The following is a 20972-nucleotide window of genomic DNA, read 5'->3' as shown; positions in this document are numbered from 1 at the left end:
TTTTAGAAAATGGGCTATGCATTCATGAGATCCATTGAAGAAATTCTAGCTGGCCGGAGATGTGCCATTGGTCAGAGGCATGGAATAGAATCATGATCCTACAATCATGGAGCTGGACAGGAATTTAGAGAACATGGTTGGGGTTTCTTCACTCACAGAGAAGCAGCTGAGACCAGAGAGGTTTGGTGACTTGATTCAGCACATGTAGCTGTTACCGGCAGCCTTTTGTCTAGAACCCAGGGATTCTTACCCAGAACTTTCTAGAACAGTCTAGAACTTTCCAACCTCAGTACTCTGCCTCTTGTTTAAAAAAAAAACCAAAATTCAACTCAGTCAGTTTGAAGATTTAGTTGGCTTTATGAAACAATTCATGAATAAGTGAATATCTCTTCTAGCAAGGACAAGGCCACTCCGAGGAGTTGTACAGAATGGAAGGTTTTTACAGGAAGGAGGGTGGGGCAAGAGAGATAGACAGAAAAGAAAAGGAAGGATTATTCCAGGCAAGCTCTTCTCTTAGGGGGAATGGCAGGGGTCTTATTATGCCAATGACCTCATCTTTCTTTGTGGGATGGTGTAGGCACAGGTGACGGATTGTCTAACTGATCCGTCTCAGAAAATTCCTGATTGATATTTTAAGACTTAACATTTCTGGGGAGATTGAAACTGCAGTTCGGTTAGGGATCCAGCCCTGGCTTGCTGACCTGAGGCTTTAACCCACGTGATGCCATTTTGGGCCTCTGGTTTTCTTTTAAATAGTCCCTTGTTTAAAAGAAGTCCTGAAGTTTATTGTATTTGTTGCAGTATGATCTTTAATGGCATGCAGGTTCCCAAATAATCTTTGTAAGTAAAAATTTCCATTTGCTGTTCTAGATATGTTTGTGTGGACTTTTTATGTGGTGACATATTGTTCCTATCTCTTGGAGGGTCATAAAATGAATGATTTATGAATCACATTAAAAAACCAACCAGAGGCCAGGGAGATCATATGATAGTTGTCTTTCTCTGCTTGACTTATTTCGCTAAGCATGATACGCTCTAGTTCCATCCATGTTGTTGCAAATGGCAAGATTTCATTTCTTTTGATGGCTGCATAGTATTCCATTGTGTATATATACCACATCTTCTTGATCCATTCATCTGTTGATGGACATCTAGGTTCTTTCCATAGTTTGGCTATTGTGGACATTGCTGCTATAAACATTCGGGTGCATGTGCCCCTTTGGAGGCTTAAGTGGGTAGAAGAATAAATGAAACAAGATGGGATTGGGAGGGAGACAAACCATAAGTGACTCTTAATCTCACAAAACAAACTGAGGGTTGCCGGGGGGAGGGGGTTGGGGAGAAGGGGGTGGGATTATGGACATTGGGGAGGGTATGTGATTTGGTGAGTGCTGTGAAGTGTGTAAACCTGGTGATTCACAGACCTGGGGATAAAAATATATGTATATAAAAAATATATGTTTATAAAAAATAAAAAATAAAATGGATGCATGATAAAAAAAAAAAAAAATAAGAAATAAAAATAAATGAAGAAAAAAAAAAAAAAAAAAAAAAAAAAAAAAAAAAAAAAAAAAAAAAAACCAACCAGAGGCCAGTGTTAGAGCACGACTGTATTTCCCAGAGGCCCACTCTTTCTTCCTCTTGGAGTTGTCCACTTTCCGAGGGCAGAGGTGATCCTTCTGTTCCTTCTGTCCCCCTCTCTTACTGCTCCTCCCCTCTCCTCTCCTCCTTTTGCAGCTGTCCTCTGCCCCCCTGTAGTCCCTGGGTGGGGGGCAGTAGGTAGATGCTTATGCGATGCTGTTCAATGAATGAATGAATTTCTTAGTATTTCTGCATATGGGTAGGTTTTATCCTCCTGATATATGTCATACTTTGTGTGGAAATTAGGCTGGAAATCAGACTTGTTTTAAGAAGGTGTGGTGTCACACCACAGCGCCTCTCTTGTCTTATCTCTTTTATGTCATCCCTATGCCTTGTTTCTTGCATCCCACTTTGGGCTTCTTGCCCTCACGGTTCATTAGCACTTGCAACAGGTTGGTGTGACTAGAGAAAGGAGAGGTGATGAAACTCAAATCAGGTCATTTGGTTACACATTAGGAGCCGAGAACAGATAAAAAGATATTGACTAAATGGGGTTTTTAGGGAGCTTTCTGCCAGGCTATCCTTGTTTCCCATTAGTGTGGAAAATCAACACTCACTTGTATTTTGGGGTGAAGATATTTCTCTTAAGTGAGTGGGAAAACCTCTTGACATTTTATAGAGAGCCTTCCATTTTGAATGGTGAATGCTAATGTTTTTTGTGCAGAGCTTCAGAACCCTTATGTATGGACATTAACAACACAACACTTTCCAGTTGTTTATGAGTTAAAATTTAGATATTTTATGTAATCATATCTTAAGGAAATATTCAAACTTTCATCTAGTTCTTCTCCTGTATTGTTGTCAGCTCCCTTAAATTCTGTTTCCAAGGACCTCAACAGAGTTCTCAACCTTTGCACTAGACATTGGATTAGCATTTTCCCTTAAAAAACTAGTATTGGCTGGGTAATAAATAGCCGTGGGCACTTTCAGCTGGGATAATTATTTATGAGATTAGGGATGATATCTGAAGTAAGGATTTTTGTTCCCAGAGCATGCAAAATACTCTTCTTTGGCTCTTGCTGCCTTTAGGTGGAGTTCCCAAGGATTCCATTCTCTGTTGGGAGTCGGGGCTCTGGGATCAGACTGCCTGATTCCTTGACCCCACTGTTGCTTGATTGTATGACTTTTGTGAGCTCCTTATCCCTCTGTACCTCAGATACCTAACTTCTAAAACAAGTGCAGTTATAATAGTAGTGCTTGGTGTAGTTTAAGGGTTCAGTGGATCAATGACTTGTAAGGCGCTCAACAATAGGGCCCGCTATGACCATCCTTTCGTGTTCTGTGACACTTTACTTGCCTATTCTCCCAGATCCCCTTATCTTGTTAGGTCAGGGGTCAGGCTGGTCTTCCAGAAATGTAGGGTGTGGTTTGAACTTCGGGCAGAACTTTGAACCAGCAGCTGAAGCTCTCTCCCTAGGTCATTTGGTGGAGCTGACTTTCAATGGTATGTACCACCAGTCATTTTTTTGGAAGGAGTTCTCTTTTCCATCTCTCAGGGAAGAATGTTCTCTGCCTCTTTTTATTAACGAGAAGACACACAATCAATACAAACAAGAACTACACTCATTAAATGGTTAGTATGAGGCAAGAGATAGATGACGCTTTCAGATGAGCATTGTAAAGGGGCTGGAGTCTTTGGAGTGACTTTTCTCATCCAGAAAATAATTCTTAGCTTGCTTAAGATATTAAAATTGCTTAAAGACCTTGCCCACAAAATACATGTGACATTGGTTAATGGGTTACTCAAACCTGGCCCAGGACTCAGTTAACTTGGGCTTTTCTCAAAATGAGATTCAATATTTATCCTTGCTGGACTCTACCATTTTAGATCAACTTTTACATTTTTTTTTTTTTTTTAAAGAATGTCTGTTTACTGCCATGGAAAATGAGATTATATTAAAATTCAAAGACAAACCTTTATAGAGAGTGGAAAAACCCACAGGTAAGTTCTAGTCCTAGACATCAATCACCACTAACTTAGGCCCATTCATCTTTATATTTACAGCAGAGAGAAATATACAGGAAGCCACAATCAGATCGATATATTTATTGCTACATACACAGGCATCAATAATTGGCTTCTTATTAACTTGACACATCATTCTGTTACTGCAACAAATTGAACCAATGCCTCTTGCAAAGCTGTTCTTAATTCTTTGTTGATGGATTTATTCACTATTTATGAGATACATTCTTTGCGTAAAGTACCATACCAGGTGTTTTGGTGATTAAAAAAATATTTAAAATATAGTTTGCCTACTTTTGAAAACCTATAGCCTAGCTAAGAAGGCAAGACACACAGTATGGGACATATAATTTTATTCATTCCATAATCGACTGTCTGTGCTTTGTTGGAAATTGGAAAGCAAAGGTGACTGTAATAGGATCTCTTTCCTGGAGATTCACAGTGACTACCAATGATGATGATGATGACCATTCCAGAGAGTTCTATAGGTGATATTCGAGGAGCACATGTTGGTTATTGAGAGATTCAGTGGTGGCTATCTGACTCGGCATTTTTCCCTCAGGAGATTTTGCCTTTTGGCCAAGATAGGAAGCTGTGTGGGCAAAGGTCCAGAGAGGGACTGCCTTGATCCGGGAAGGGCAATGCATAAGATTAAATCTGTATTTCTCCTGTAGGCTGGGAGTTCTCAGTCTGAAGTCTTTTGGGGAGACCATTCACGGGTTTCAGAGGCCAATGAATACCCTAAGATTATAAGCGAAATCTGCATTTCTGTAAATAAGGGTATTTTCCTGTGCTCTGCCATCCAAAGAAGATTAAGAAGGCTTACCACATGTTGAGGAGACATGAAGGATTTCCAATAGGGGTCCATTTTGCAGGGGAGAGCTATCACTTCTGCTGTGGTGTGGAGGACGGGTTTGTGATATGGGAGTGTCCAGGTGTAGAGTTGGGACGGCTTTCACCATGTCCATAACTCATTCAATTGGCAAATACTTTCTAATCACTTTACTGTGTGTCTGGCTGCTGAGCATGAGCTGGTTGACCATGCTAAGTAAAGGGGCCACAGTCCCTGCCGTGGTATGGTTTATGGCGCATAGGGTAATAATGAAACAGAGCACAACAAAATGCCGATTCATAGCACCAACGTGTATTTAAGCACTGGTTTATTCAACCGTTGTTTCTAGAGTAGGCTCTCTTCAAGGCACTGGGGAATGAAACTTACATTTTCCAAGTTGGGAAGTTATATAATAAATTAAAATTTGGTTTGAAGTCGGGTAGTGATGTGTTAAGAGGGTGTAAGAGGGTGAAAGTCCTAGAAAGACTACTTTAGCAAGATCACAAATGATACTTGAGAAGGTAGGGAAGTGCATGGATTGGGAGCAAGTCAGGGAAAAGGGCTTGGAGACATGGAGGGGCTTGGTGTTTGTGGGGCAGTTGGGAGTGAGCGTTTGTAACTCAGTGATCAGGGAGGGAGTGTGAGGAGTCAGTCCCTGTTGGAGTGACGGGCAGGACATGGATCATGCTGGGTTTTCTTGAATTTTATTCTTGATGTGGTAGGAAGCTGCCAAGGGTTTTATATAGGGGAGTGTGACTCTGACTCTGTGTGTTTGTTTAATATACCACCAAGGAATTAATGCAATTCCAACACCATCTACCTGGATTGCATTAGACCCTGTAGGTTAAGGGCTCAGTCTTACAAGACTGCCCCTACTTCAGATACCAATCACAAGCCCAGGTTTTCACTTGTGCTTCTAACTATAAACCAGACATAAATCAGAGGTTCCCATGAACCCCTTATTGGGTTCAATTGAGAGTTGTTCCCAGAACTCAGAGAAATATTTTATTTACTAGATCACCTGATTTTTTGTTTTGTTTTGTTTTTAGTAAAGCAATACAAATTAGGAATAGCCAGGTGGGAGATGTTTAGGGGAAGGCATGGGGAAAGGGTCTGAAGCTTCCTTGTCTTCTCCAGGTACACCATTTCTCCAGCAACTCCTCAAATTTCAACAACCTGGAAGCTCTCTGAACCCTTTCCTTTTGGGTTTTTATGGAGGCTTTATTATGTAAATGGAATTGATTAAATTGCTGGCCAGTGGTGACTGATTCAGCCTCCAGCCCCTCTCCCCTGGAGGCAGGAGGTGGGGTGGCAGGAAACTGAAAGTTCTAACTCACCATTTTGGATGGTTTCCCTGGCAACCAGCCTTCATTCTTGGGTGGGATCCAAAAGTCATCTCATTAAAGTATAAGATACACCTTTGTTGCTCACCTATCAGTTGGGAAATTCCAAGGGTTTCAGAAGCTCTGTGCAAGAAATGGGACAAAGACCAAATATATATATTCTTTTTTTTTTTATAATTTTTTATTTTTTATAAACATATATTTTTATCCCCAGGGGTACAGGTCTGTGAATCACCAGGTTTACACACTTCACAGCACTCACCAAAGCACATACCCTCCCCAATGTCCATAATCCCACCCCCTTCTCCCAAACCCCCTCCCCCCAGCAACCCTCAGTTTGTTTTGTGAGATTAAGAGTCACTTATGGTTTGCCTCCCTCCCAATCCTCCAACAGATGAATGGATCAAGAAGATGTGGTATATATACACAAATATATATATTCTTATTAGAAATCATAGTATCACAGGGAGTGAAAAGATGGTTGCTTCACTGGGGAGAGTCCAGGATGTGTGTAATCTAGCTCTTGGAGGTAAGAAAAGCTCCCTGGAGAAAATTAAGCTCAGGCTGTGACTATAGGGTAAATAGGAGTTACTCTGGGGCCAGGCAGAGGGAAGAGCCTGCTTGAATGCCTTGGTTGAAGTGGGTTTTTTGGAAAAGATACTGAGTTTAGTTTTGTGCACATTAATGACCCAAATTGTGGGTCATTCAAGAGGAGCTGGAAAGTGGGTAGTTTGAATCCACATCTGAAGTCCAGGAGAGGGATGTAGGTTGGTAGTTGAGTGTGGTCACACACGGGGCCAAGATTCCCACAAAGAAAATGTCCACTAAGGATGACAGATGGCTGACGGCAGAGCTCTGAGGAACAGTGACATTTAGGAGCCTGGTAGAGGAAGAAAATACTGCAACGGAAACAGGTGTAGAGTAGTGTCAGACAGATGATAATCCATTATCTAACTAGTTGTCAAGAGAAGTGGTGAAGACTTGTGCTGTAGGAATTCAAAGTTGAACCAGTGTGATTTGGAACACTTAGGGTAAGCCTTATGGAAGATGGGGAACTACAGCTTAGTTTTCTGTGATAAGTGAGATGTGATGGCTGAAGGGAAGCGGAGATAGCACAGATGGTGGTATGAGTAATTTCTCAGAGATGGAGTTGATAAAATTTTCCTCAGGGAGCTATAGAGAGACCAATACTGGTTGGAGCAGGGAATTCAGGAATTTGAGCTTAATTCTATATGTTGGAGATTTTAAAATTTCACTTTCCTGATTTATCAGAATTAAATTAAAGACTTAAAGCCACAAGTCTGAGAGTTCATTTATGTGTGTTTTCTAGAAAAGACAGTTTCAGAGTCTTCTCTGTATTATTAAACAGGTCCCCGAGGCCCCCCAAAGGGTAATGACCCTCATATATACGTAATGAGAAGTTATTGAAAAGTGAAAGTTGTATTTTATGACCGTTCTTTTGACAGTGGCAGGCAGGCTGAGTTTGAGGACTTGTGAGAGGCAGGAGGACTAATTTTAGTAATTCAATCGTAGGGTTATTTATGTCTTAGGCAAGAATAACGCAAACAAGGAATGCAAAGGAAGATAGGCATAGTGTTTTGAAGAAACAACTGATATAATTTGGTGATGGATTAGATGGAAGAGGTTCATTTAGCACGTATTCATCAAGGACCTAAACGTGTGTCAGTTAAAACTGGGAGCAAATGAGACATTATCTGTGCCTTCCTGGAACGCACTGTTTAATAGGGGGAACATATATTTGTCAATAATCACTCAAGTATAGGACTGGGAATTGTGGTAAGCATCATCAAGAAAAAATATAAGGCCCTCTGGGTGCATATAACTTTGGGGATTTGATTTGGGGATTAGAGTCTCATGAGGTTATCCCACTGGCACTTAATTACACCCCATCTCTAGGGTGTGGACATCTGTTGGTTTTTTTCACTTAGCTTTGCAAAAATGTTTCTTCTAGAAACCAAAAGCTTTAAAAAATTAAAAAAGAATTCTTGACTTATCAGGTGAATCCCTTTGGATTGGCTGGTACCATGATTTGTGGTTGGAAAACAAATAGTATTTCATTATGTTGAGCTTTAAACTCTTCCTTTGATCAATGAAAATCTTGATAAATGCACTTTGTTATGCTCTGTTGTGATTTGGTCTAAGAGAGTCCACTCTCTGGACCCAATATGAATGCCTTTGGACTTCTCTCTTCATCATATTGAATATATATTATCAGTAGGCACCCACTGGGAAATATTTAGTAGTCCATGGGTATAATGAAAAGGGAACTAAATCTAGTCAGTTGAGTTTCCAGTTTCCATAGCTGCAGTGGTGTTGTCTCTCATTTTCTGATCTCATGTTTCTGCCTTTCTTTTCTCTGCCAGCATCACTCTGTTCCTAAGCACTTGTGCACCTCCGAACTGTGATGTGTTCAGTCACTGACAACACATCCCTCCATTTTGCCCTTAAGCTTCCACCTTACATCTTTTTAGAGAATCTTTAGACATACCTGGAAGGCTGAAGAACATTTAACTTGGTAAACTAGTCAACTTCTTATCTGCGTCTTGTGAGAATGTGCCCAAGATGAGGAACTATTGAGGTTTCATGACAATTCAGTGAGAAAGGGATAAGAATTTTATAAAGACAGACATCTTTTAGCAAATTAGCTAAAGAATTAAATTTTTCAGCTATAATAAGGAGATAAGGGAGGCAGAACTTGAATACATTTAGCTCATGAAAATGAGAGTAATTAATTTTGGTTTTATAAAAATAAGGAGAAACCAAAGGGCCTCTGAGGCTGACTGAGGGGAAGAAAGATTGCCCTAAACATGGTATAAAGCATTTCCTACCAAAGAAGCATGAAGCCAAGAGTGCCATGTCTTTGACAGATGCAGCTGGGCAAGGCCAGGGAGAGGGAGGTGGGAAAAGATGAGTCTGAGACCTCTAATGAGGCTCTTCCCTGGGGGCTGATCTAACCGCAGGTCAGTGCCTGGCCTACCCTTGCGGCTTGGTCTGAGTCCAGGCACAGACACCTCCCACTCTGTTCCTTTCCACTACAATGATGAGCCAAGTTAGTCTGCATACTGGGGACACAGATCTCTGTCTGGAGGCAGTTGTACCAAATTATTTTGGCCTAATGGATATTCCAGAAAACCTGAACCTATTCCAAGGCGCCACAGTGCTTTGCAGACCACGAGAAGATCTCGCTTGCCTTTTAGGTTGATCCAGATTATATTTTTCATGACATCCCTGTTTAGAGCATTCATAGAGCAGGGTTGGGCCAAAACAATAACCGACAGTGTTACATATATGATTTTCCAAGTTGGATAAAAAAGTTCCTTTATGGGGAGGAAATATGGCCTGAGTAGCTTTCTCTCTTCTTTTTGGAGGCCTTCGGGTTTTATGCTCTATGTCTGCAGTGGATTTTCCATATTCCATATTCCAGGGACATCTCAAAAATAAAGTGTACATGGAAGACATTTTGCAGATAGCATATATCTCTGCTAGATCTGGGGAAAATGAGCTTTTGCAATTAAACTTTTATCAGTACTTTTAAAAACAATATTGGCATATTCCATTTATATTGTAAAAGTGATCAATTTATTGATTCAGTCATTGGTTAATTCATTTAATATCAATATTTATCGAGTCTCTATTTTGGATGAGGCACTATACTATAAACAGTTGGGGTTCCAAAGATGAATAAGACATGAACAACTTAGCAGCAATGGAGACACACAAATGTACAACTGAAGGGGTAAGAATGGTTGGTAAGAGAGGTGACCTTAAGATGCAATGATTAGGGGTGCCTGGGTGGCCCACTGGGTTAAAACCTCTGCCTTTGGTTCAGGTCATGGTCCCAGGGTCCTAGGATTGGCCCTCTCATCGGGGTTTCTGCTCTGCAGGGAGCCTGCTTTCCCCTCTCTCTCTGCCTGCCTCTCTGCCTACTTGTGATCTCTGTCTGTCAAATAAATTAATAAAATCTTAAAAAAAAATGCAGTGATTATCTCAAACACATTTGGATGGCTGCTATTAAAAAAGCAAAATAAAACAAAACAGAAAGAAAACATCTGTTGGGAAGGATACAGAGAAATTGGAGTCCTGGTGCATTGTTGGTAGGAATGCAAAATAGTGCGGTCAACATGGGAGAAAAAATATGGCGGTTCTACACAAAATTAAAAATAGAACTACTATATGATCCAACAGTCCCACTTCTGGGTATATATCCAGATGAGTTGAAATCAGGCTTTTGCAGAGAGATTGGAACATCTGTGTTAATAGCAACATTATTCAAAATATGGAAGCTGCCCAAATGTCCATTGTCTTTTGGTGGATGAATAGATAAAATATGGTATAAATGTATGATGGAATATTGTTCAGCCTCAAAAAAGAAAGGAAATTCTGACACTACAACATGGCTGAACCTTGAGGACGTTATGCTAAGTGAAATGAACTGCTTATAAAAAGACAACTAGTATATGATTCTACATATATGAATTATCTAGAGTAGTCAAATGCATAGAGATTGAAAGTAGATGGTGATTGCCAGTTCCTGGGGGGAGCAGTAAATGGGGAATTGCTGAATGCGTGTGAAGTTTCAGTTTTGTGAGATTGAAAAGTTCTGGAGATTGGTTACCACTGATGTGAATAACCTAACGTTATTGAACTCTACACTAAAAAATTGTTAAGATGATACATTTTTATGTTACATTTATCCTACCACAGTTTAAAGATTTGCAGTATTTTATTATGCAGTGATGGATGGAAGTGGCCTGATACTTTGGAACTTTTGTCCATGCATCTATTATTCATTCCTGCCTTCCTTCGTTCAGCAAATGTGTATGGAATGTCTGCTGTGGGCTGGGCCCTGAGCTGGGTATGGAGGCTGCAGTACTTTAGATTTATAAGGCCTTGAAACTGTCAGTGTCCAGCTAGCTAACCACACTGCCCCTGAAAGGCACTGAGCCTCTATAGTTAAATATTCACAGCTGCTTCCTACTGATTTGAATCATGCATAAGATGTTAGTAAACGCGCAGGTTGATTGGGGAGAGGGGAGTTCAACAGCATTGTGATTAAATGGAAGGGGATAGAAGAAGACTATGAACTGGAACCGAAAATGGCAAGCCAGTGCTCTCTAAAGATATTAAAAAATAAAGAACTTGCATTTGAGGCTGACAGACTAAGAGCTGTGTCATTCAGAATGGAAAAAATTGGCCTAGTCAGATGCGCTCAATGCAAGGAGCTAGTATTTTGTGAGTATTATGGCAAGTATTGTTTGAGAACCAATGCCACAAAATTGTGGACAATATCAGTGAGTGATCAGGGCAGGAAAGGATCATAAAATTTGAGCTAAAAGGAAAGACAGGGCACGTGAAAGGGAGGGCCAGTGAGAAAGTCAATGTGGTCTGGTTATTTGGGTGTGCAATAGAGGCAGGAAGCATGAGTGTCTTTAATCAGAGGCCCTGTAAGCTCTGTCTTCAATTCATTTTATCTCATCTTAGGTTGCTTTTTTTAAAAAAAAATATTTTTTTATTTTTTTTTTTGAGATTTTATTTATTTGTTTGAGAAAGAGATTATGAGCAGGGGGAGGGGCATGGGGACAAGCAGACTCCATGCTGAGTGAGGAGCCCAGCAGTGTGGCTGGATCCCAGGATCCTGAGATCATGACCTGAGTCAAAATCAGGGGCTGAGCTACCCAGGTGTCCCAGCTCCCCACCCCCCACCCTTTGGTAATCTTATAGAAACCTTCACTCCATCTATCCTTCCAATATCTTTCAACTTTTCTTTTTTTCCTATACATTCTGAAACATTCGATGAGTTCATTTAAATACATTATTGACTGCCAGCTATGTACCAGGCACTGTGGTGGGCTCTGACCATACACCCTCAATTCTCCTCCACTGCTTTTATTTGGTCGCACATGCCTAGTAAATCCTGGGTTGATACTTTCTCTCTGTCTTCTTCAGGGTGTCTTTGTTGAGGCTGTTCCTTCTACCAGTGTCTTTAATCCCAACTGCTATACTTCCCTTGGCTTTGTTCTGTTCTGCCCTTATCTCCACCCCCAATTCTTCCCTCTCTATTGCTCATTCCCTTCAGTCTAGATAAGTCTTCTGCTTCTATTCTGAAAATATATATTTTTTAAATCTTTATATTCTTTAGCGAGCACCCCACCCCATCTCTTCTCTACCCATTCTCATCCAAGTTCTCAAAAGAATGGTCTTCACTCATTTTCATTTCCTCCTACTCCGTTTTCTGTTCCACCCACTGGCTTTTGACTTGTGCTTGGATACCTCTACTGAAGCTCCTTGCTAAGGTTCCTCTTTGTCAAATCCTACTACATTTCATCAGTCCTTGCTTTATTGGATTTCTCTGCTCCACTTGGCACTGTCAATCACTCTTCCTTCTGAAAGCTTTCTACTTCCTTAAAACTTTTTACTTCTCCATTTCCTTGGTTCTCCCAGAACTTACTATTAATTCTTAGGTTTCTTTCTGGGATATGCTTCCTCTATGAACATTTTAAAGGTTGAAGTAATCGTCTGTGTTTCTCTGCTCTTCTTAGTGTACATGCACTTAAAGAGGAGTATTGAGTATTAGATGGCATCCTTAAGTTACAGTCAAGTTATAGAAACTGATTTCCAGGGTTACATGGTAACGATGACATAAACATCTGAATTGTTATATTTCTATACATGTTCCATGTCGTTCATCAGTTCATTTGAGTTTCAAATGCCCCAGCTCCTTTATGCTTGTCTCTATTTCCTAAAGATCCTTAGTGTGTCTAGAATTAGAATAAGCATTGGTCTCTTATCATTCTGTGTTAATTGTGAATTCCTGGGGAAAAAGAAGAATAAATCTATTAAAAATCAGTTAATTTCATTTTGTCATTTTCTAGATAATATATTCTAGTGTAGGCAGTCCATTTCTTAAGCAAGTTTGCAATAAACAATTTCCCTTCAAGGTTAATATAATAGGCAAACACCTTTTGCTGTAACAGCTGGCAAGAGGTAATGAAAGATTAGCTTACATTATGATTCATTATTTCAAAATGTCAGAATAAAGTGGATCTGCTGCATCCCCCAAGCCTCTTATTCTGTAGAAGAGCGTGCATGTTTTGCTTTTCTATGTTAATAGATTCACTGTTTTTATTTTCTCCTATTTCTTTTTTTCTAGGCCAAATTCAGACAGTCGACGCCAGGGTGGCAGAGAGAGATTGGCCAGCACCAGTGACAAAGGAAGCATGGCCATGGAGTCTGCCAAGGAGACCCGCTACTGTGCAGTGTGCAATGACTATGCCTCGGGCTACCATTATGGAGTCTGGTCCTGTGAAGGCTGCAAGGCCTTCTTCAAGAGAAGCATTCAAGGTAATAGTGTGTTAAAAACAACTTATTCCACCTTTAATTCTGAGGGGAAGCAACTGAAGAAGGAAGGCATGTAGGAGCAGCTATTTGTAAAAGAAAACACTAATACTTGGTAGGTCCGCTAGTATCTTTGGTAGAAACAGTGAGAAAAAAAACTTTTCCGGAGAAGAGTTGACAGAGCCCAGAACAGTTGTGATTAAGCTGAGTAATTATGCTTTCTTCACTGGCAAGATCCAAGCAGTCCTGAGCAACTCTATGGGAAGAGAACTTCAATAGCTGAGTCTCGAGAGGTCTGTGCCCTGATTAGGGATGACAGGCACCTAGGCTTATAGGATACAGTGGAAGACAGTGTAATAGCCTAAACATGATTACCTCTCCACCTTGGCTGTTTCCAGATATGCATTCTGTTCTGCTCTTTGCTCTAGAGCACCAATTTTTTCCATCAGTTCTAACTCGACTGGTTCTTCGCTTGCACTTTGTCCCTCTCTTTGTTGTCTCCTGGGTGATATGACTTGTTGCTAAAATGAAAAGACTCAGTGGCTGGTGACCTGTAAGAGGGGACATGTTATCAGCATAAGCAGTTAATAAGCAACATTTCATTCACCTGTGTGCCTTGATCCTCTTTGGTTTGTGGCTTACCAAGTGCAGCTTCTCCCTTCACCTGCCAGCTATAATTTATTTCTACTCCAAGAATGTCTATATTGTTGCATTTTAGGGGATGCCCTGGGGAAACATCAATCATTTCTACTACCTAAACTATCTATGCTAAAGATCCTTTGTCTGACAGGAGTGGCAGTCTGACAGGAGTTTAGGTTGGGTGAACTTTGTCTTGGTCCATATTTTAAATTTATTTAGCTTGGTCCATTTTAAAAACAGTCTTTTGGACAGTAATTGCTTTCAACATCTTTTAGAAGTCTTCTGTAAGATTTGAACTTTTTTGTTGGATTTTTAAATAAAATTAATTATATTCTCTGATAGTAAATTTTTGTTTCTATACATATATATGTACACACACAAAGAAATAGAAATATAAATAAATACACCCATGGATATGTATATATAGACATATCTGTGTATTAAAGCAACATAGATTATTTGATTTTACCAGATGATACTATCTTAATTTAGAAAGATGATATTTCTATTTGGTTTTGATTAGCATAAGCCCTGAAAAGTTTTTCAACAACTCTCTTCACTTGTGATATTTCTTTTGTTTCCTTTTATGTATTCTAAAATAGCATTATTTTCACCGGCCATTTTCTCTGGTATTGACAAATCATCTTACAGAGGTAGATTTAGTGAACAGATTCAACTACAAGCTCTCACAAGTCATTTATCTGAGATTGAGCTCTCTCATCTGTAAAAATGATTGAGAGCAGTGTTCAGCAACAATGCTTTGTTTTGTTTTGTTTTGTTTTGAAAAGGCCAGACAGTAATTGTTTTAGGCTTTATAGTCTTTGTTGCAACTACTCAGCCCTGAGATTGTGGCCTATAAGGAGCAATAGACAATATACAAGTAGGTGGGTGTGTACCAATAAAACTTTATATACAAAAACAGACTAGAACTGACCAGAAATGGCCTGCAAGCCATAATTTGCTGACCCTTGATTTAATGTATATAAAGGGAATAGATTGTTTCTAAATCTAAAGTTTTGACAACTCATGTTATTAAAAACTTATTCTGTACCTGTGTAAGATGTTAAAAGAGAAAATATGTGTAAGATATAATCTATAATCTCATGAAATTTGGAATTTATTTGGGAAATTTACCAGGGAGGCAAAGGTACTTCTTCTTATGATACAATTAGAAAGTAAGTCAGTATAGATAAATTGCTATTATATGAGGAAAATAATAGATGGGTATAAGAAAATGAATATTTTTAGTTATGAAAATCAAATTACTAAGATTAAAGATAGAAAGGACCTTTCTTCAAGGAATAATACCAATATGCTCACAAATTATTTTCATCTTATTTGTTCAGCTTTGAAGAGTATACTGCATAACTTCATATCAGACTGAGTATTATCTCTGAACATTAAGGCATTAGAGAAAAAAAACACAGAAAAGAAGAAAAATGTCTTTAAAATAGTGAAGGAAATATGTGAGCTAATAAAAAATATTTTATGGGTATGGCATTATCTCAAGTTCAAATATTTAGAAACTTTCTATTTACTTTTTGATGATTAAAATATATATCTTATCTCCTTCTTGTATATACAGACCAAATAGTAGGATTTCATTGCACAGTAAATTATATTATCTAAAATTTTACTGTATATAAGTTGTATAAACTACAATTTCCTCCTGGCTTCAGAAACTTCTTATCATGGTATGAAGTCACCTATATAAACTCTGTTAAATGAGGTGAATATTGAGTCCACAGTTTTGGAAAAAGCATAGAAATGAGGCAGAGATATTAACGTTAAGAGATGGGGGAGACCTTAAAAATAATTCAGTGTCTTAGTTCACTCATTTATTCATTGATTGCCTCTACTAGGCAAAGCACTGTGAAAGACCAGGGATTCAGCCTTAATAGGTAGTGGGAGAGTTGTACAAATCAACTGGCAACTAAATGACAGTGTGACAAGTGCCAAGATAAGGGTGAGTGGAGGGTGTTATATAGGAGTCCAGACCTCACTCAGTGTTGGTGGGGCTTGAGTCAGGCTCCAAGAAGGTTCCCTGATTCAAAATTAAGTCTGGAGGATGAGCTGAATGTGCAGAATGAAAGAAGTCAGGATGAAGGTTCATACGAATGAGCATATGAGCAAAGACCTGGAGAAGAAAGGGACGTTGGGGAGTTCTGTGAATAGAAATTAACGAAATTAATTGACATTAGATCAAACAAAGACATTCTTGGCCATGTATTTATTCTTAGATTATGTAAAAATAATGTAGTTTATTTCCTTTTTACTTGAATGGCATTTCTGTGTATTTGGTTTGTCTGTGCATATAAAAAGGAAATACCAGAGCAAGTTTAGTGGTTTCTTGTCCCATTTTCTCATGATAGTCTTGATAACATGCATCTAAAAAGTTTTACTGAACTTCTTTGGCTCTTTAAAAGTCACACTGACCCTCAAACCTATTTAAGGACAGTGAAGGGTCTGACATGCGGGTAGAAACTTCTGAAGATGCTGCAACTGTCCCTGTTTTTCTTGTTATTTAAGAGGAGAGCTAGAAATAAGTATCCATCAGATTACTCTAGTGCTCTAAGTGTTTTAGTTGAAGAGGTAAAGTGTTTGATTTGAAAGCATACAAATTTTCATCCACTACTTAGTGTGTAAACTTGATTACTCAAGAAATTGAGTAATGGCCTTCAGTTGAACATATTCTTTTTTTTTTTTTTTTTAAAGCAAAGTCAAGGATGCTATTTAAGGGAGGGTAAAATGGTATAGTACATGAACTTGTTAATCATTGCAGATGGAGAAGCAGTGTTTCTGTTTTTTTTTTTTTAAAATTTAATTTAATTTAACTTTTTTTCAGTGTCTCAAAATTCATTATTTATGCACCACACCCAGTGCTCTATACAATACGTGTCTTCCTTAAGCAGCATTTTTAAAGATGTGTTGCAGAGACTTTGGATGAGTTATATAAACAGGTTTGTTTCAATAAACAGCTTAACAGCTAGGTGCCACCTTTGAGTATAAGTCCAAGGAAAAAAAGACCCCACTGAGCTCTCTGCTTCTCTGACATTATTATTTCAAATGGTCATGAGTGGAGCCCAAACCTATCTGTATACCACTAGCTATGCTACCATTTCATATTATCTCTCTCAGGTGCACAAAGAAGATAACTAACATTAGATCAAACAGACATGGCCCAGACAGGTGTTGACTTAAAGCTTAGTTAAGACCAGAAGGCCATCAGGGTGGTATCATGGTAGAATCTGGTTATAGTTCAAAGCAGTGAGGTATTAGGTCCAGGTAACTGGATAGGATAACTGACAAGCTTTGTCCATGAGTCCTTGGAAAGCATCAGGGGTGGGGTGGTTGGGGGGGTGGGTGGTGAGACATTCAGCACCCTGGATAGCTCCTGCAACAGTATCTCTGAGAAGCACAGCTTTACTTTCTGAAGAACCTTGGCCCATTTACTTGGCTCCTTCCACTTTGTAGAGCTGTATTAAGAGAGAACTTAGACCTTTTGTGCTTAGGAACTCACCCTTGTTTTTCCAAGAGGGCTTAGCTTTTACATTTAGTTTCATATTTCTAATCACCTTCTGGCTTGACACATGTACCCATGCCTGGAAAAGGCCAGCAGACGGGGGAAAAGTGATGGCAGCTCGCTCATTGTCTATTTCATCTCTGGAATTCTTTCAGAGGTACGGCTCAAAGTTGAGGTCTTGACAATATATGCACACAAAAAAATGAAATTTTGATCTCCATGTTCCACACTTGCCCCTATACCATCTGGTCTCCATCCAACAACAGGAGAAATCTTTTACAATATATTCATCAGGTCATATGACCCTTCCCTTAAGACACACTGTACTTCAAGTCCAGATTCCCTCCTATGGCTTATAATACTCTATAGTCTCTTAGTCCTGCTTATTTCTCCCCCTGTTCATTATAATCCAGCCACACTGGCCGCCTTTCTCTTCCTCCAACACACCAGCCATGTTCCTTCCTCAGGACCTCAGCATATTTTTCCCTTTGCTTGCAACACCCACATCTTTACTTGGCTGGCTCCTTGTCATTCAGATCTCTGTCCAAGATCACTTTCTCAGAGAAAAAGATCATGTCATGTCATGTCATAATCATGTCAGTATATTCAGAGAAGTCTTGCGTGATTACCCTAGCCAAAGTAATCCTACAAATTTTTTCACTTAGGATTTATTTTTTTTTTCCTACTCTATTACCCTTATTTTTGTTAAGGCCCTTAGACCCTTAAAGGAGTTCTCTTAATCATTCATTCAGCTGATGACTGTCTGTCTATACCAGATGTTGCTTCCCCATATTCCTGCCGGAACTTGGATGTAAGCTCAGTGAAAGCTGACTTTAGGTCTGATCTGCCCTGTTGCTCCAGTGCCTTTAGTGGTGTTGGGCACATCTCTGTTAGATAGATTAGGACAAGAAGTTGAAAGAATGGTAAATAAGATCTGCTAGAGGGCTGCAGAGAAGGAAGAAATTTCACTGGGTAGGCCTGGAAGGAGATACACTAATGCAAGTGGTAAATTTGACAGAGGCCTAGAAAGAAATGAAGGATTTTCACAGACAGCCAGCAGTTTAGAAAATAATTCCAGAATTGTGAAATAGCAAAAACCAAGAAAAGCTCAGGGAAAATGGGGTAAATAAGCCTTATGAGAACAGAGGGCTCATTGTGCTCTCTCTGTCTCTTCATTTTTCCTCACCCCGCTTTTTTTTTTTTTTTTAAGATTTCATCCATCTATTTGACAGACAGAGATCACAAGTAGGCAGAAAGGCAGGCAGAGAGAGAGAGAGAGAGAGAGAGAGAGAGAGAGGATGAAGCAGGCTCCCCGCTGAGCAGAGAGCCCGATGTGGGACTCGATCCCAGGACCCTGAGATCATGACCTGAGCCGAAGGCAGAGGCTCAACCCACTGAGCCACCCAGGCGCCCCATCCTCACCCTGCTTTTTAAAAGTAGGCATTCCCCAGCATCTACAATCTCTTCTCCTCTCATTTCCCCATCCTTTTCTCCCACCAGTTTCCTAGGTGGTCTCATGCATATCTCTTTATAGGTTGAATTGTGCTTCCCCCAAAGCCATGTTGAAATCCTAACCCCCAATACCCTGGTGTTTCTGAAGAAATCACTGTAGATATAATTAGCCAAAGTCATATTGGAGTAGGGTGGACCCTTGATCCAACAGGACTAGGACTGTTCTTATAAGAAGGGCATTTGGATATAGAGACAGAGAGGAGAAGGCCATAAGACCAAAGAGAGAGAGATAAGAGTGATGCAGCTACATGGCAAAGAGCACCAAGGATTGCTGCACAAATAAGAAGCTAGAAAGAGGCAAGAAAGTAGTGTTTCCCACAGCTTTCAGAGAGTGTGTAGCCCTGCTGACAACTTGATTTCAGACTTTCAGCCTCCAGAACTGTGAGAAGATACCTTATGTTATGTTAAGTTATTCATTTGTGGTCCTTTGTCATGGAAGCCCTAGGGAAACAGTATTTGAGACCTGAAGTGTCACAACTATGCAGATTATCTCCCACATCAAGCTCTGCCTCAGCCTGGCTTCTCAGTGACGCCCCTGTGTCTTCATCTGACACTAGGCGCTCCTCCTGGTGAACACTGCTGGTATCCGTTCCCTCAGGCACCCACCCTGAAAACCTTAGGGTCAGCTGTCTTCATCTTCTCACCCCGCACGTTTCCCATCAGAACTGTTGTGTAGGTCTGTTGAGACCACTTCTCTAATGTGCATTCATCTGATTCTTGCTAACTTTCCCTGGGATTGTTGCAATACTTTAATGTTTCCTTTTGCCTTCTCCTTCACTTAAACCATTTGCTTCATTTGACTTTCCAAGCCATTCTGCACACTACCAGTCTGCTAAGGTTCTTAAGGCAAATCCCTAATCATGTCAGTACCTTGTACAGAACACTTTAATGACTTCCATGGCCCACGGAAGAGCCCCAAGACCACCACTCAAGGATTTCCAAGTAACTGTTTGTACTTTCAAAGTAAACATTTTATATCAGACTACTTGTTATGACTAAAATATGAGCATTCATTTCTCTGCTGGGAGTTACTTTCAAACCTGCCTGTAAAATCTCTTCCTATTCTAGTCAAAAGTTACTCTTATCAAATCTTCTCTGATGTTAATGCAGGGGCCACTCCACTCTCCAGTGGCCCTCTCTGTCTGGGACTGCAAGTATCGGTGTAGACAGATAGATCTTTCCCTTAATGAATGTGAGCACCTCACAGGTTAAAGCCCAAATCAAGGCTTCATACTGCTGGAGTCACTCAATGAATTAACAAAAGTATGACATGAAGGTTAGGATCAGTTTGTGGGTCTCCGGCAACACAAAGCTATTACATTTTTTTTTCAGTCATGGGAGAGATAGGACAGAACACACTTTAATGAAGATTAACCTGCTAGAGGCATATTAGGAGAGACAACAGAGAGAGAGAGAGAGAGAGAGAGAGAGAGAGAAGAAGCATATAGACTAAGTTGGTTGGTATACCAGTTGTCTGGACAGGCTAAAAGTCTGGACTTGTGGGTATTTGTGAAATGAGGAAAAAAGGGAATAGACTGAAGGATATTATAATGAAAGAATCTAGATTGTTTGAAAGTGATTCAGTATAGGATGTTTGGGAGAGAAGGAAGTTAAGAGGTTCATACACAGAGGGAAAATAATGGTGTCATCACCTGAACTGAGAACAGCAAGAGAAAGGGCAATCAGAGAGGGGTTGTGGTAAGTTCAATTCCAGATACTGAGTTTGATGTGATAACTGGGTGCCTAGATAGAATTACCCAGTAGCTACAGAGAGAGAATCCACACTCAGCAGACAACCCAGGGGTGGGGATTTGAATCAGTTCCCTACATTAATATTAAGGAAACTTGGTGAAGAGAATGGCTAACTACTTCCTGAAGGTTGCCCATTATTAATAGTGGGGAAGTAACTCTAGAAACTTCCTCTTGATTCTCATAATAATGTATTATGAGTTCCCTGCTTCTTACCAAAACCTTGTAAGAAACACTCTCATTATTAAAATTGTATGTTTGAGGCCCTTCTAAAGAAGAAAATCACAAATTAGCCCAACGGGCCAAATGCTGCTCTCTAGGAGCTTACAATTTAAAAGAGAACATGCTGGTTCCATCACATAGAGCTGTACAAATAATAAACAGCAGGAACAAATAGAAGCATTTTTATGA

General features: G+C 39.8%; 1 protein-coding gene across 7 annotated transcripts in view; it reads left to right on the top strand.

Annotated features, from left to right (window-relative positions):
- Positions 1-20972, top strand: part of ESR1 (estrogen receptor 1) — a 427341-nt gene that overhangs the window by 146083 nt on the left and 260286 nt on the right. For all 7 annotated transcript variants that reach the window (XM_059176760.1, XM_059176756.1, XM_059176758.1 and 4 more), the window contains one exon: positions 12954-13144. In XM_059176760.1, coding sequence (XP_059032743.1) covers positions 12954-13144 — 191 coding nt within the window. The remainder of the gene's footprint in view (positions 1-12953; positions 13145-20972) is intronic.

Source organism: Mustela lutreola, chromosome 6 (genome assembly GCF_030435805.1).
Source record: "Mustela lutreola isolate mMusLut2 chromosome 6, mMusLut2.pri, whole genome shotgun sequence".
Classification (NCBI taxonomy): Eukaryota; Metazoa; Chordata; class Mammalia; order Carnivora; family Mustelidae; genus Mustela; species Mustela lutreola.
This window is presented reverse-complemented; position numbering and strand designations above follow the sequence as displayed.